This window comes from Nematolebias whitei, chromosome 5 (assembly GCF_014905685.2).
Source record: "Nematolebias whitei isolate Nwh7 chromosome 5, NemWhi1, whole genome shotgun sequence".
Classification (NCBI taxonomy): Eukaryota; Metazoa; Chordata; class Actinopteri; order Cyprinodontiformes; family Rivulidae; genus Nematolebias; species Nematolebias whitei.
In genome coordinates this window covers 16,827,924-16,843,392 of record NC_056502.1, presented here as the reverse complement: position 1 = coordinate 16,843,392, position 15,469 = coordinate 16,827,924, and the positions used below count along the sequence as shown (strand labels likewise).

At 39.8% G+C, this 15,469-nt stretch overlaps 1 protein-coding gene and 1 long non-coding RNA gene across 2 annotated transcripts in view; both read left to right on the top strand.

Moving 5' to 3' along the window:
- The window catches only part of adamtsl4 (ADAMTS-like 4), a 64,640-nt gene that overhangs the window by 47,714 nt on the left and 1,457 nt on the right, over nucleotides 1–15,469 (top strand). Inside the window, exons 5-13 of the mRNA XM_037676629.1 lie at nucleotides 1,599–1,738; nucleotides 2,203–2,407; nucleotides 2,806–2,990; nucleotides 5,662–5,821; nucleotides 6,239–6,487; nucleotides 6,634–6,763; nucleotides 13,962–14,166; nucleotides 14,330–14,503; nucleotides 14,586–14,765. Of these exons, the coding sequence (XP_037532557.1) occupies nucleotides 1,599–1,738; nucleotides 2,203–2,407; nucleotides 2,806–2,990; nucleotides 5,662–5,821; nucleotides 6,239–6,487; nucleotides 6,634–6,763; nucleotides 13,962–14,166; nucleotides 14,330–14,503; nucleotides 14,586–14,765 (1,628 nt within the window). The remainder of the gene's footprint in view (nucleotides 1–1,598; nucleotides 1,739–2,202; nucleotides 2,408–2,805; nucleotides 2,991–5,661; nucleotides 5,822–6,238; nucleotides 6,488–6,633; nucleotides 6,764–13,961; nucleotides 14,167–14,329; nucleotides 14,504–14,585; nucleotides 14,766–15,469) is intronic.
- On the top strand, nucleotides 9,064–10,941 carry LOC119409396. The gene is made up of 4 exons (XR_005186781.1): nucleotides 9,064–9,253; nucleotides 9,725–9,817; nucleotides 10,189–10,288; nucleotides 10,371–10,941. It is a non-coding gene; the product is annotated as an uncharacterized LOC119409396 (long non-coding RNA).

The following is a 15,469-nucleotide window of genomic DNA, read 5'->3' as shown; positions in this document are numbered from 1 at the left end:
ATATATATATATATATATATAGATATATATATATATATATATATATATATATATATATATATATATATATATATATATATATATATATATATATATATATATATATATATATATATATATAGATATATATATATATATATATATATAGATATATATAGATATAGATATAGATATATATATAGATAGATAGATGACGTGTGTGTGTACAGTAGTCCCTCGCTATTTCGCGGTTCGCTATATCATGGATTTTCATAGTATTGGACATTCCACAACTGGCAAATGCTTATATTTGTATATATATTTGAATGTCCAGAGGACCAGACTTAACTTTCTGAGAAATACACTGTATAATTAACATCAAAGTTCATGCTCAATAATCCAGGTAAACCTTTTTACCTGGATTATTGAGCATGAACGTTGATGTTTTGAACCACTTTGGCCATGGCTGCCTCAGATGAGTCAGTGGAGGAGAGGGTGGACTCCAGAAACCATCTTAGCACCATCAACTTGGTTGATCCACTGTGTGAGGGTGCTTTTAATACTGTTTGTTGTGGCTCCTCGGACTGATGAAGTCTTTTGGATGAAAGACGAAACGTTTCAAGAAAAAGAAACTGTCCAGAGAACCTGACTTAACTTTGTTGAATGTCTGAACTAACTTTTTCTTCCGTGTATGCTTAGACTACTAGAGGACAAATTGACCTCATTTACTTAAATGAATTGCTAAAATAAAAAATAAAAAAAGTTTTAATTTCTTACTATTTCTATCTTAACATGTGATTCTTGACCTGCCATTGTGTATCTGTTCTTACCAAACCCAGTCGGTCGAAGCAGATGGCCACTTACCCTGAGCCTGGTTCTGTTAAATGTTCTTCCTCGTGAGGGAGTTTTTCCTTCCCACAGTCGCCTTCATGCTTGCTGAAGATGAGAGTCTGCGATGGAGTTAAACTCAAAGCAGTCTGCTCCTCAGATAAATAATGTTAAATTATTATTTTTATATATGGATGTTTCTGTTCAGTGCCCTGAGATGGCTTCTGTTGTGACTTGGCGCTGTATAAATAAACTGAACTGAACTGTATAAAGTGTACACAAACATTTTGTGGTATTTATAATTTCACTCTTAAATAGCTCTAGTAGACTTCTTAAAACAGTCAAAATACTACGTGTATTTTCTCCACATTGGACTCCTGCTCCCCTGTGAGGTTCTCTGTATTCACAGCTCGTCTGTTTGCAGACCTGCTGTCTCGGCTCTGAAGAACTTCCATTTCCTTTGTAACCTTGAAGTGGTGCTCTCTCTCACACACACCCTTCCCTGCTGTGTGCTCCAGTGGGGTTGCACTCATAAATCTAAGCTTACACCTCTCTTGTGATTATGTATCTCCTGAGAAAATATGGCGGCGAGTCTTGCGAGCAGTGGGGGAAATAACAAATCACTGTCTTACTGTCTGAAGGTTATACCTCGGTTTCCTGACCACATGGAAATACGTTCACCATCACCCTGCTGGGTCCTTGACACACTTTTTGTAAAGATACTTGTACTTCAAGAAAATCAAGTGTGCATAGTAGTTTTAATACAGATACCCTCTGCTCCTGCGTTGCAGTTGGTCCAGACAAGCAGTGCGAGCTGACCTGCAGACCCGCTGGCTATCGATTCTACGTTCGTCTGGCTGAGCGCGTCAGAGACGGGACGCCCTGCTTCAACGCAAGCGCCAACGATGTGTGTGTAGAAGGACAGTGTCTGGTGAGTACATTCACGTGTTCATGCATGAAAGATTATTTTTAACACGTCTGAATTTGAGACTTCTCTGTCTAGCTGGGCCTGATATAAACTAAAACACTGGCTCTCTTTGTCTCACATCTGGAGGCTGATTTAAAGCCGTCGTTCAGATTCATTTGGTCGCCCCTCTGGGCCTCTTTTCTCTGCATCTTCGCTCTCATTTACACTCTCACTCTCTGATTTCACCCTCATCCCACCCCTGTGCTTCTGGCAGGACTCATGAGCACCAGTTACCAATTTGCACATGAAAGAAGGAAATAAACAGTGATATTAGAAGAGAGTTAGAAGAGAAACGCCAACCAGACTGGGGTTAGCTTTTCTCTGCTGTCCCTGCTCTTCCTGCCACATCTCCTTTTGTCTTGCCATTGACCTTTCCCCCTCCTCCTTTGAACCGTCACTCACATCCTCCCACCGTCTCCTCTCTCCAGACCGAGGGCTGTGACGGGGTTCTGGGCTCCGGTGCTGTAATTGACAAGTGTGGAGTGTGCGGTGGGCGGGACACCTCCTGTCAAAAGGTGACGGGAAGCTTCCAAAATGTCACGGTTCCCCTGGGTTACCACAAGATCCTGGACATTCCACTCGGAGCCACGTTTATTAACGTCACGGAGAGACGAGCAAGCCCTAACTACCTTGGTGAGATGTAACAGACACTCAAAACGCTGCACAAAGATTTAGAGCCTGAATAATGGCTGCTGCTACAGTAAAAGTGAAATGTTGGCGAGGGAAGTGAAGATCTGGTCCACAATGGCGTGTCTCTGGCTTCAACTGAAACTGCAGACTTTGTGGCATTGCAGAGTTAAAAGAGAGAGTTTGTGTTTTCAGAGCCCATGAGGAATCTGTGAAGGGTGTACATGCGTTTGCCTCGCCAACATCCTGCCTGTTAATAAAACCTCAGTTTGTCTGTCTGAGAGTGTGTTTGAGCACGCTGTAGGGGGTTTTCCTTAAAACTGGCCCGACTGACCAAGTTTTTAAATCTTAAAAGAAACCTGGACTTAAATCCTTGTTGCGTTCCCCCGCCTTCGTTTCTCCAGCAATGAGGAGCGGCACGGGGGTGTCTGTGGTGAACGGACGCTGGGCCGTGGACCCTCCTGGGGAGTACCAGGCAGGAGGAACTACTTTCACCTACGCCCGACCCAGAGCGCAGTCGGAAGTGGAGGAAGAGAGAGGCGAATCGCTGAGGGCACGAGGACCCACCACAACGCAGCTGCAGCTGTATGTAAGTACTGCAGCACAGGAAGGCATTTGTTTAAACGTGACTAATAAAAACAATGTAAACAGCTGCAAAAACATGGGTCGAAGAAAACGGGTCAGATTATCAACTGCTGACATTAGTGAGAACAAGATGACACAAACCTGCTCCCGCTACATCGTCAGTGAGCAGACTTAGGCCTCCTGAGGATTCAATGCCTCTACTAAATGATCTTCACACAGATCCCTGTGCCAAAGGTTTGAGCGATTCTTCATTTTTATACACCCGGACAGGGTTTAATTTGTAAACCAATCAATACCGAAACCCAAATAGTGGGCGGGCCAGCTGGGGTGGGGGTCCTCCTTCAGAAATTTTTGTATTAAGTATATGCAGTTTTTTGCATTTTGGTGTATTTAAACAGGTTGTTAAACATCTACGTTCACCTACATTTGTAAACACCCCGCTTCTGTCAAGCATTCTACCCCCCCACCCCTTGACTGTTCCGAGCCTGACACTGTCCCTGCTCGTTGTTGTCCAACTCCACATTTGAAACCTCCAGGTGCTTCCTCCGTCTGGGCTCCTGCCCGTGTACGAATGCGTGGTTAGCTCGGGACTCACCCCCACCACTCTTCCAGGGGCGAAGATTTTTCTAAGGGTACACGTGGAAATGCTTACTTGAAGAAGCAGCTCCTGAGTGGCTGTTATGTTTAAAATTAGGGTTTCTGTAATTATTTTCAGTTTACATATCCAATATAGGTTATATTTGTTCAAGGCAGTCATATTTGTTCATAACTTTGTTATTAGTAAACCTGAGAGTTACTGGACCAATCAAACGGTTACCGGAACACACCCTGTCAAAATAAGAGAGTTCCCGGATCCTGTGCCGGCAGGATCCAGCTCAAATTAAGCACTGCACCCGGCGAAAGGCTGACGTGTTATGGTATATCCTACGTCCATAAACTTTTTCTTGTCCTACCCGTAACGTCTTGATCCCCTCAAAATAATTTAACGAAACATACACATATGTATCAACAGTAGACAGAGTATGGCATACACTTTTCATCACCTCAGCTTTAAGGTCAAGGCCGCAAATCAAGGTCAAAGTTTATACAAGGTCTTTACTTGTCTGGGTCTTTGCTATAAATTGTTGTATAATGATTTGCTGATGGTCATATAATGTGTCGTATGCGGTACTCTTGATCATGTATGTTGTGCCTGCAAGTTAACAGATGTTCTTGTCTTCTTTTTTTCATGGAAAAAAATCAGCTACATATTTATTTTTGTTTGCGTTTTAATTTATTTATTTTGTTATTTTTGTGTCGTCGATGAACACGACGGTCCCTGACAAAGCCTAAAAATTCTTTGAAATTTGTTTTAGTTTGTCAGAATTGTTTCAAGCGCTCTAGTATTATTACTGCCCTCTAGTGTTCATTGGGGGGAAATTTACCCTATTGAAATCTATTATAAATGCATATTTTAATCCCCCATTCATACCATAAAATTATGCATTAATTTTAAGTTGTGTTTTTTTTTTATCTCTTGCAGTAAACATTTAATTTTTAAACAGTATTACCTCACATGGTGATGATGAAATCGCAGCGCTTACCTTGTCCAACATAACTGTTTTAGTTTGGATATATAGAGTGAAATACATTTAGTACAAAAAAAGCAGATTCTAGTGGATGTAGGCTGAAGAGTCGGCCACTCCGGGTCTAACTATGGCAACACTGGAGGATAGACTGGATTGCTCAGTTGTCAACCGGTTCAGTAAAAGTAAAATAAAGTATATTATAATTAAAGATATAATTTCAGTATTTTAGGTATAATTGGTAAACAGATTAGTTACTGAGGAGTAGATGGAACATTTACATGCAGTTTTATATGACTAGGTTTGTGTTTTTGTTACAGTCAAACCCTTTTAGGGAGATAAATTAATATTAAGACCAAAAGTGGACATGCGGTGCAACAGCTTGACATGTTCTACCTCTAATCAAAGTCACCCCAAGTCACATGTATATACTGAACATGTGATACTTCAGTGTCAGTGTTTGGAGCTCACGCTCCTCTGCTTTTTGTCAAGAGCTTTCAGACAGAGAGTTGAGTTTCAGCATTATGGAGGGATAAAGACTAAAGCTTAGCCTGAGCCACGCTGAACTGCCGATTGCTTAAGGGGATAGTTTGAATCTTTTGAAGTGAGGTTCTGTAGAAAGAGTATGAACAAATAATAACTTACTTGTTGTAGACTCCTCTTTGGATGAACTCAATTTGGAGACAAGGGACTTCATTTTGGCTGTATTGATGAGCTAACAGCCAGTCCAAGTACGGCAAAGACCTTAATGGATTGATGCCATCCAAAAGGAACTCCCGTCTTTAAAACAAAAACATAGTAATTCATGCAAATCCTTCTTTATAAATCTTTCCACGGATGTCGGTTTGGCATTACATGGTTATTCTGGCAGCAATATTAGAGACATCCCATCAAAAGTGCCACAAGTTGAACAGAACACGCTTCAGTGCCACGTTTTGCACTTACAAATAGACTCCGAGACTCAACCCTGTCATGAGGATCTGAAGATGGTGTAAAGGTTTATAAAACACAAACCGCTCTGTAGCTGTTTCACAACAGAACGTCTAACAAGCCTCTTCTGGGATCTTTGAAAATTGTTTGACGTTCTCTCCCATCTGTGCTGCTTCCTAGATAATATTCCACAAGGACAACCCGGGCATCGATTATGAGTTTTACATCCCGGTGGAGAAGAAAGAGGGTGAAAGGGAGAACCTGCTGGAGAGGGAGACGCCCAGAGAGGCACCGAGGGAGAGAGTCAGGGAGCGGGAGCCAGCGAGGGCACCCCTTCATGGTAAGACCCTTTGACCCGTCCTCTTCTGGTTGAACTGAGCTGTAAACGCAGCCGAAGATCACACGAGTCATTCTTTCCACTAAGGCGTCACCGCTGTAAGACATGATTGGCGTATTTTTGGATTAGGGCGGGTGTGGTTGAGGGCCAAGTGGGAGGGATTCCTGCACGAGCGTGTTGGTGTGTATTTGTTTCACCGTGGCCTAGATGGGAGGCTATCGGCTCAACATGTCTGCTGTCATGAGATCCTGACCTCACCATGATAGCATTAGCCTCTGACTCACTGCCTTCCTCTCATTTCCCATATTTCAGCTTGTTTTGTCTTTTCCCTCCATCTCTATCGAGCACATTTTTCCCTCCACCTTTCCTGACATTCCTAATTTATCTTTATGTCCATTTGTTTATTTTTGTTCCTCCCAGGTCCCCTTACTGTGTCAGTAGAGGAGCCTCCTCCTATTTCAGTCCCTTCTTTCCCCTCCTCCTCCTCCACGTCTGTGTTTTCTCCCCCATCTTTTCACCGCTGGCCACCTGAGAGAACCCGCCCTCGAGGAATGGGGCCCAACAGGAACGCTCGGATCCCCCCTCGGACTGACCTGCCACCAGACACTCAGCTCCCCTTTGTTTGGAGGAAAGGAGGCCTCACGGAGTGTTCTGCTTCTTGTGGAAGAGGTTTGATTGTAGACCCTCAACAATTGCATCTTATTTTTAACTTTTGTTTTTTTGAAGAACGTAACATCTCCCTCCTCAGGCTGCTTTTTGTAAGTGCATGGGAAAAATGAGTATTTTACTCCCAGCCTGTCTTTCTTTCTGTACAGGTTCTCAACACAGAGAGATTTTATGTGTAAACCGTCACACGGATGAAGAAGTACCAGAGGCGAAGTGTGACTCTGCAGCCAAACCTGCTGCTGAGGAGGAGCCATGCAACACTCAGCCCTGCCCGCCGTTGTGAGCTCTTTTTTATTTAACTCTCAGAACAATGATTTCTATTTTTATTTCTTCAGGTGTATTATGATTATTTTTAATTTAGTACGGCCTGAACACATCAAACTTTTACTTTTCTTCAAATATTTTTAGTAAAACAAACATACAATATCAATAGCCAATAAAATGTCACTTTATTTTTTTTTAATCTAATTTTAGGTGCTGCTTTCTGACCTGATTGGTTTTCTGTTTTTAATCCAAATACAAACAATCATGAGAAAAATAAGTATGTGCGACAAAGTTTCTGTTTTATGTAGGAGAAAACAAATGTTGCTTCAAAGAATGGGACATCAAAAATGTAACTAAACCAAAAATAACGAGAGAAATTGCAATTCTTGCGAAAATGTAGTACTTATTCCAGAAGAACTTGCTGAAAAACAGCTGACATTAGCTAAAAAAAAAAAAACATGCTGAAATGGAAGAACAAGTCTAAATTAGCAGAAGAAAGCAGAAAGAACATATATTTGCTGAATTGGGTTTAAAATAAACAGAAATGAGCACAAAAATGAGGAAATTAGAAAAAAAAAGGCTAAAATTGCAAAAATAGCTGAAAAGTAGCTGTAAAGGCAAAAAGAAGCTTTAACTACCAGAAGGAAGTGGAAGGAGCTGAAATGATATAAAACAAAATGTGGAATTAGCTGAAAAGGTTAAAATTAGCATCAAAAGAGCTAAATAGTAGCTGAAAGAGCAGAAAAGCTGAAGAAAACAGCTGAAAGGAGCGTAACAAGCTGTGATTAGCATAAAGATGTTAATTAGCCCGAAAGTAGCAGAAATTAACACAAAAATCTTGAATTTATCCGAAAACAGCTGAAATTAGCTAAAAATGCTAAAATGTAGCTGAAAAGGCAGAACAAGCTTAAAGAAAGCAGAAAGAACACGTTTTCCAAATTAGGCTGAAAGGAGCAGAAATGAGCACAAAAAAGTGGAAATTATCTGAAAAAAGCTGAAATAAGCAAAAACAGCTGAAAAGTATCTAAAAAGCAGAAATAAGCTGAAATTACAAGAAGGAAGTGGAGAGAGCACATTTTTGCTGAATTAGCCTGAAAAGTTTAAATGAGTGCAAAAAAAAAATAATCTAAAATTAGCATAAAAAACATCTAAATAGTAGCTGAAATAGCAGAAAAAGAAGAAACTTGCATAAATAAGCTGAAAGGAGCATAATAAGCTGAAATTAGCAGAAAAAAGTTGAAGCACAAAAATGTTATAGTTAGCAAAAATAATTTGAAAGGAGCACAAAACAGCTGAAAAAACTACAAAAAAGGTTGAATCATGTCATCTGGACTTCTTTTTTTTGTTAAAAAGAAACGTTTCGCCCCTCATCCAAGAGGCTTCGTCAGTCTGAGGCCTAGCCATCTGGTATTACCCAGAAGCCACCCTGACTCTTGTGTTTCAAGCCTGCCTCAGATACCCCTGAAGTCTATGGCAAGCCCTTTTAACATAAAATCGGATTCACCACGCTTACATTCCAGATATCTGAAACTGAGTTTTGACTAGACGTATTGGTTATTTAAGATATCTTGAATTGCATTTTGACTAGTCAAAATACTCATTTAAGATATCTCTAATTACATTCTGACTAGTCATAATGACGTCAGATTTACCATTGAGTTGTATGGAGGCTTCAATTCAAGATATCTTAAACTGAATTTTGACTAGTCAAAAATACAGTTCTAGATATCTCTAAGTTAATTTTGACTAGTCATTATTTGCTTTCAAGATATCTCACTTTTAGTTCTGACTAGTCATAATTACAATTAAAGATATCTTAAATTACGTCATTATTCAAGATATCTTAAATGTATTTGTAGATATCAAAAATGAAGTTTTGACTAGTGCAAATTAAATTGTAGATATCTTGAAAGCAAATAACGACTAGGCAAAACTAACTTACAGATATCTAGAACTGTACTTATGACTAGTCAAAATTCCTTTTAAGATATCTCAAAATGAATTCAAGATATCTTGAATATTTTATCATGTAGACGGCTTTTCTATTCAAGATATCTTGAATTCACATTTTGACTAGTCAGAATGACATTCAAGATATCTTGAATTGTTATTCTGACTAGTCAAAACGTCACAGATTTACGTAGCATTTTGGCGGAAAAATCATAAGGCATTGTAGCCTTTTTATTTTATAATCTGCAAAATCAGGTCAGTCCAACACAACGCTCGTATTTTTAACATGATTTTTAACGCGGCAGCTCGGATTATTTATTGTATCTGCAACAAGAAGACTTTTTTGCGACGTCTTTTTCGCGACAACCGGAAACCGACACTTCCTGCTTTGCGAGTTTTTGCACTGAGGAGAAATGTCTCTCTTTTCAACATCTTTGCTTAATTTGCCAACTTTTCTTTCACTGCTGAGGAGGAAATCGCAGCGGCGAATTCTCGAACTAATAAACTTAAAAGGATAAAAGTTTTTCCATGAAGAAAATCTCCACAGCTGTCAAGGTAAGAAAAGACGTAGCTTAGCGAGCTAACCGTTAGCTACAACATATGAAGCGCATAAACATCGTGATAAAGAAGCCTAATTTAGTGTGCTACATTATTTGGAGTGTTTGAGACAGACATGATATAACATTTTTTATTATATTTTTATGAGGTTCCATTAGTGCCAAACATATGTTTGTGTGTGTATGTAGCGTGCTGTGTATATGTAAGTTGATGTGTTAAGTGAATCCATCTATTATACAATCTATTACTTGTTTAAAGCTAAATATGTTATAACAAGTATTAATTTATTAATCTATATATATATGTGTGTGTGTGTGTGTGTGTGTGTGTGAGTGTGTGTGTGCTAAAAACAGTTTTGTCCATTTTAGATCTCACTGTGTGTTGAAAAAAGAAATGGTGGCTTATTTCTGCAGAAGTGCAGCTGGTAAAGGTTTTTGTAACCATGTAGTTGCACTTTTTTTTTACCAGACTGCCCACTACTCCCAACTCCAGCTGCCAACTGGTCCTCCTGTACTGGCCCGCACAAGAGATTTACAAAGATGGCACAGACAAAGAACACAGGTAAAAAAATAAAATAAGAGTGGAACACATTCTTTTCTGTTACATTATTTAGTATATGATGGTTATGATTCTCATAACAATAATTGTAATAACTTTCCCACCTGTATATTATTAGTGCCATGTGAAATTTGTCATAATCTCAATATTACTTGTGTCAAATATATTTTTCTCTCCTAACTTGTTTAGAATTGTTTGTTTTTGTAGGTAATGAATAATGCAGGTTCAACCTCTATGAATTAGTAATATTTGCAAGTTAAGTAAAAATCTTAACTCTCAAATCTGTCCCACTGTGTCCTACAAAATTGCTCATTTGCCTCTTTACTTTTATTTATTTTTTAGTTTGACATATTTTTATGCTTATTTCTTGAAAGGGAATCCATCCTGAACCTGCCAGCGAGGTGGTGGTGGTGTGAAAGCCCAAAACTGTGGTGAAAAGATGTTTGCACTCCACGCTTTACAGAGCTTTCACAGGTATAACCTGTGGGTTAATGTTTTTATGTCCATGTTTCCTTTGTCAAAACTTATTGTGATTCTGTCACTCGTGTGTTTGTAGGACCACTTCCAGATCCTGACATCCTGGCATCGGGAGAAAAACCACCAGCTGGAGTCCCAACCACTTATCACACTTATCCTAGAGATGGTCTCTCTGCTTTGGAGCTGGTACCATCCAGACTTGGGCCTGTGCCACAGGGCTCACTGAGGTCTCACCAGTGCCCACCTGAGAAGTCCTGCGTAGCATCATTCTGCAACACATGGCTCCAGACCTCCTTGCTCTTCCTTCGATGCTGCATAGTCTTCCCAACATGTGTTTTGTGGCCATACTTGATCAACTTATGCATCTTCAGTCTCTGCAAGTGTCACATGAAGTACAGGCCAGAACCAGGGAGCAGTCCAGATGTCCCGCGTGGGTACAGCTTTGACAACCAAAGCTTACTGCGAGCTGTTTCCGCTTTCCGTGTTGCTTACAGAGGAAGTGCAGAGGAGGAGTCTGCTGACAGCACTGGCAGCTCAGATGATCAGCTAACACTAAACAATAACTGTTGAACGGGTATGGTGTGATGAATGGATTGATGATTGATTGATTGATCAGATGAAGTCTAAACTGGACATGTTTTACTTCAACACCTTCATCCATGGTTTATATCAATGCAGCAAGAAACATAAAATTTATAAATCACCCTTTTGTTCCTTCATATTTTTAATCAGTCTCAAGCTGTGAATCACTGTAAATACTGTTTCCTGATGCTGCTCAATGATCCAGGTAGGAAAATCTAAAAAAAGGTAAGTCTGGTCCTCTGGACATTCAAAAAGCAAAACAACAAAACAAACACAAAAAGTAGAAACGTTTCGTCTCTCATCCGAGAGACTTCCTCAGTCTGAGGTGCTGTATTCAGCTCAGTCTCTTAAATAGCACCTTCTCAGAGTGGATCAACCAGTTTGCTGCTGACAACCATGTGTAAATGTGTGAACCATTTATTACTTCATTTTATGCTTAATAAATGTTTTAATGTTAAATGGTTATTGTTGCACCGGGGTCTGAGAGAAATGTAATTTCAATCCTGTGTATGTCCTGTACATATTGCAGTTTTTGACAATAAAAGTGACTTTGAGCAGCACCTCAGACTGAAGAAGCCTTTCGGATGAAAGACGAAACGTTTCTACCTTCTTTTTTTTTGTTTGTTTTGTTTTTTTGAATGTCCAGAGGACCAGACTTAATTTTTTAGATGTAAATACTGTAAATAGTTATTCATGAAAAATACATAAATGTGCCAATTTATTTAATTTGAAATTACATAATTTGATAAAATATCTAATCCACTATCAATTTATAGTGTACGGTTATAAAATGTTAACTTAAAAACAAAACACATTTAACTATTTACTAGATATTGTAAATTGCACTCGTTTTCCTTGTAATTCAACTGAATCAATCCACAATAAATAAAAAAACAGTACAGTATGCTGCTCAAGTGTTTTTTAATTGAAGAATGTTTAAAATAATTCAAAACAAACTATCTACCGGTAACTACGTAACACTAGAACAATTTACATACATGTGACAAGCTTGGGTATGGATGTTATTTTTATTTTATAAACTTACTGCAACACAACCTTAGGACTTTCACCCAAGGACATCATTTATACACAGAAAAGACACTTGGGTTTGTTTACCAGTAAACACTGTGGAACAGAACCTACACAAGACTCAACTGTCACCTTCAACCTGGAATATAAATATGAAATTAACAAAAATAAATATGAATAATACTTAAGAATTGTAAAACAAACAAACATGAGCCTCACATTCACATACAAAAATCCAAAAGCCAGCCAATCTTCTCTCAGGTAAGACACTGCCTAATTATGGTGACTCAAGCAGGCTGTGTGAGTGCAGTAAAGCATGGTAGGACAGATACGGTGGTTTTCTTGCCCCACAAGAACAACCAGGAACTGAACAAAAACAACAGCGCAGAGATTGAGCCATCTTCCTCACTGTCTAACGCTAACACTATAGCCACAGGAAGTTGTGGCATTTTCTAACAATGTTGTCCAGAACAGCTAGCGCCATTGCAGCCACCCAAAATTCGTCAGGCAGCTGTTTGAACAGCTAAGTAGCAGCCGCGGGTCCTACGCGTCATTTCTTAATTCAAGATATCTAAAAGTGTCATTCTGACTAGTCATAATTACATTCGAGATATCTTGAATTGTAATTACGGATGTTTGACCCGTCAAATGACAAATAAAGTGACGTCATTCAAGATATCTTGAATTACATTTTGACTAGTCAAAATGTAATTCAAGATATCTTGAATTGTTATTCTGACTAGTCAGAATGTAATTCAAGATATCTTAAATTAGCATTCTGACTAGTCAAAATGTAATTGTGCCTAGTCAAAACTCAATTTAAGATATCTAGAATGTAACTCCAGATAGTCAGACTACTCGATTTTATGTTAAAAGGGCTTGCCATAGAAGTCTGGCCTTTTCACTAATGGTTTCAAAAACACAAAGTTTGTTTTCTCAGTCATCCAGGTATATAACAACAAAAAAGGTTGAATCATGTCATCTGGACTTCGTTTTTTTTTTGTTAAAAAGAAACAATGGACATCTGGACAACGTTTCTTTTTAACAAAAAAAACGAAGTCCAGATGACATGATTCAAACTTTTTTGTTGTTATATACCTGGATGACTGAGAAAACAAACTTTGTGTAGCTGAAAAAACAGTTGAAAGTAGCTGAAAAAAGTTTAAATTTGCACAAGGAAGCTGAACCAGAACAAAATGTGAAAGGAGCAGTAAAAGGTTGTAAACAGATCCCAAGAGTTGAAGGATGTAAAATGAGCTCAATTCATTTTCTGTGAGAAAAGAAGTGGCAGAAAATACTGTACTTAATATTCAAAAAGCTGAAGTTGCACCAATACCAAAAGTCATAGCAAGATTATCCTGAAAGAGCCTAACGTTTTGATTTATGATTTGTTGAAATACCTTAAACTGTGGGATGAGAAAGACGTCGAAAAATGTACGGAAGAAAAATGGATCATATTAGTGTGAATGCTTCATAAACATTCACACTATTAAATATTTCCCCAAAATCAAACAATTTGTTAGCGATAATCTGTTAGCGCTCTGTGTATGCATTTAGGATGACTTTCAGCTACTACCACACCAATTTTGAGCTCAGAAATCTATAAAACAAACTGTTAGTCATTTTATGTTTGCTAAAGTTGATAAGCTGTGGCAGCCATCTTTAATCAGGTTGATAATTGTTCATTTCCTGGTGGCAGCTGATAACGTTGTGTTCTGAATGTTGGTTCTGTGCGATTAAAAAGATGGGGAAATAAGTTGGAGTTACTTTTGTGTCAGTAATCTGAGGACACAGAGCAAAAATACATATGTGGGACTGAGACACACGACGTTCCTCTGATTCTAAAACACTGTCAGTGTCTGAAACACGAGGATCTCAGTCGTTACCTGGATGATTTTAAAGTAATCTGTATCTTTTAAATGTGTTGAACTGTGCCAAAATCAGAGTTTCTTCTGGACTTTCAGTTGCGGTTTCCCCACATGAACAAACCCTAACATTTTAGGAGAACAGACGCTTAGTTTTGTCCCCTTGTGAAGACGTGTCCTTGTCCATGTGTTAGTTGGGAGGCCAGCTCCTGGTCGGAGTGCAGCGTTTCTTGCGGGACCGGCGTGCAACAGAGGCAGCTCCAGTGCAGGCAGAGCTTTGGGACGCGCTCCACCATGGTCCACCCTCAGCGCTGCGCCCACCTCACCCCGCCAGAGTCCACGCAGGCCTGCGAGCTCCGCCTCTGCTCCCATTGGGAGGTCGGCTCTAACTGGACCACGGTACGTCCACAAAACCAGCCCCGGACTCAGATCTGCAGCCGCACTGACGTCAGTCAGCGTTCTTTTCACATCGGCCTCTGTCATAAATTTAGGAAAGTCCTCATCTGTTTATTTACATTGTGTTTCATGTATTTAATATGTTTCTCCTCTCCATTCGCCTCAGTGCTCAGTTGACTGCGGAGTGGGCCGAAGGATGAGGAGCGTCCGCTGCGTCAGCGATCAAGGCGGCGTGGTGAGCGACAACGAGTGCAACTCTAGGCTTCGCCCACAAGGAAGCGAAGAGTGCAACATGGGCCCCTGCGTGACCAACTGGTACTTCACTGACTGGTCCAAATCTGTGAGTAACGCACACGCTCATAAGGGAACAAGCATGTGCCCAGCTGTGATGCTCAACTTGACCTCTCACTTTGCGGCCTCAGTGTTCGGCTCAGTGCGGCCCCGGGGTGCAGAAGAGGGAAGTGGTGTGTCTCACCAGAGGAGGGGTCAGAGACGGCGGAGGAGGGGGGGACTGTGTTGCTGAAAAACCGATGGAGATGAAAGCGTGCAACAGAGGTCTTTGTGTGCCTACGGTTTTGTGGTACAGCAGCTCCTGGTCGCAGGTACGACGGAGAGAGGAAAATATTTTCTTATATTAATGTTGTTTTAATCCTCTAAAACCCCACTTTCAAAAGTTGTAACAAATAAGTGCAAAAGAGAGTGGCTTGCAAATTGGTGAAATATTTTATTTAAAACAAAAATAAAGCAATGGAAAAAAAACTGATTTATTTTCACTAAAACTACAAATTTTCTTTTATCAAGTTTTTAAAATGTTGAAATAAGATTGATATTTGTTGCAATCTGTAACTTCACCACTAGATGTCCCTATATTACACTTACTGTTTCTTTACAATACAGTAGTCCCTCGCTTCTTCGTGGTTCGTTTATCGCGGTATCGCGGTTTTTCAAAATAAGATTGGACATGACACACAATTGGCTGATTGATGTATGAGCCACACGATCAGCATGGAATTTTTATTTAAAATAAATTGTTTAAAATTATTTAGCACCCGCTGCATCTTTGTACAGCCCACAGCTGCAGAAAAAGCTTCCTCCTGCCCCTCTGTGCAGCCCACACTGCAGACTAAGCTTCCTGCTGCAGCTGATCAGCTGTTCTCCATGCAGAGCGGAGAAGTGGGCGTGGCCAAGAGTGCTTGCAGGTGGTGGAGAGCAGCTGAAGCAGGACGCTTAAAATCATGACATTCTGTGCTCTTATAGAGTGTTTAGAGTTTTGCAATATTCTAAATAATATTGCAAGAGTGTGGGA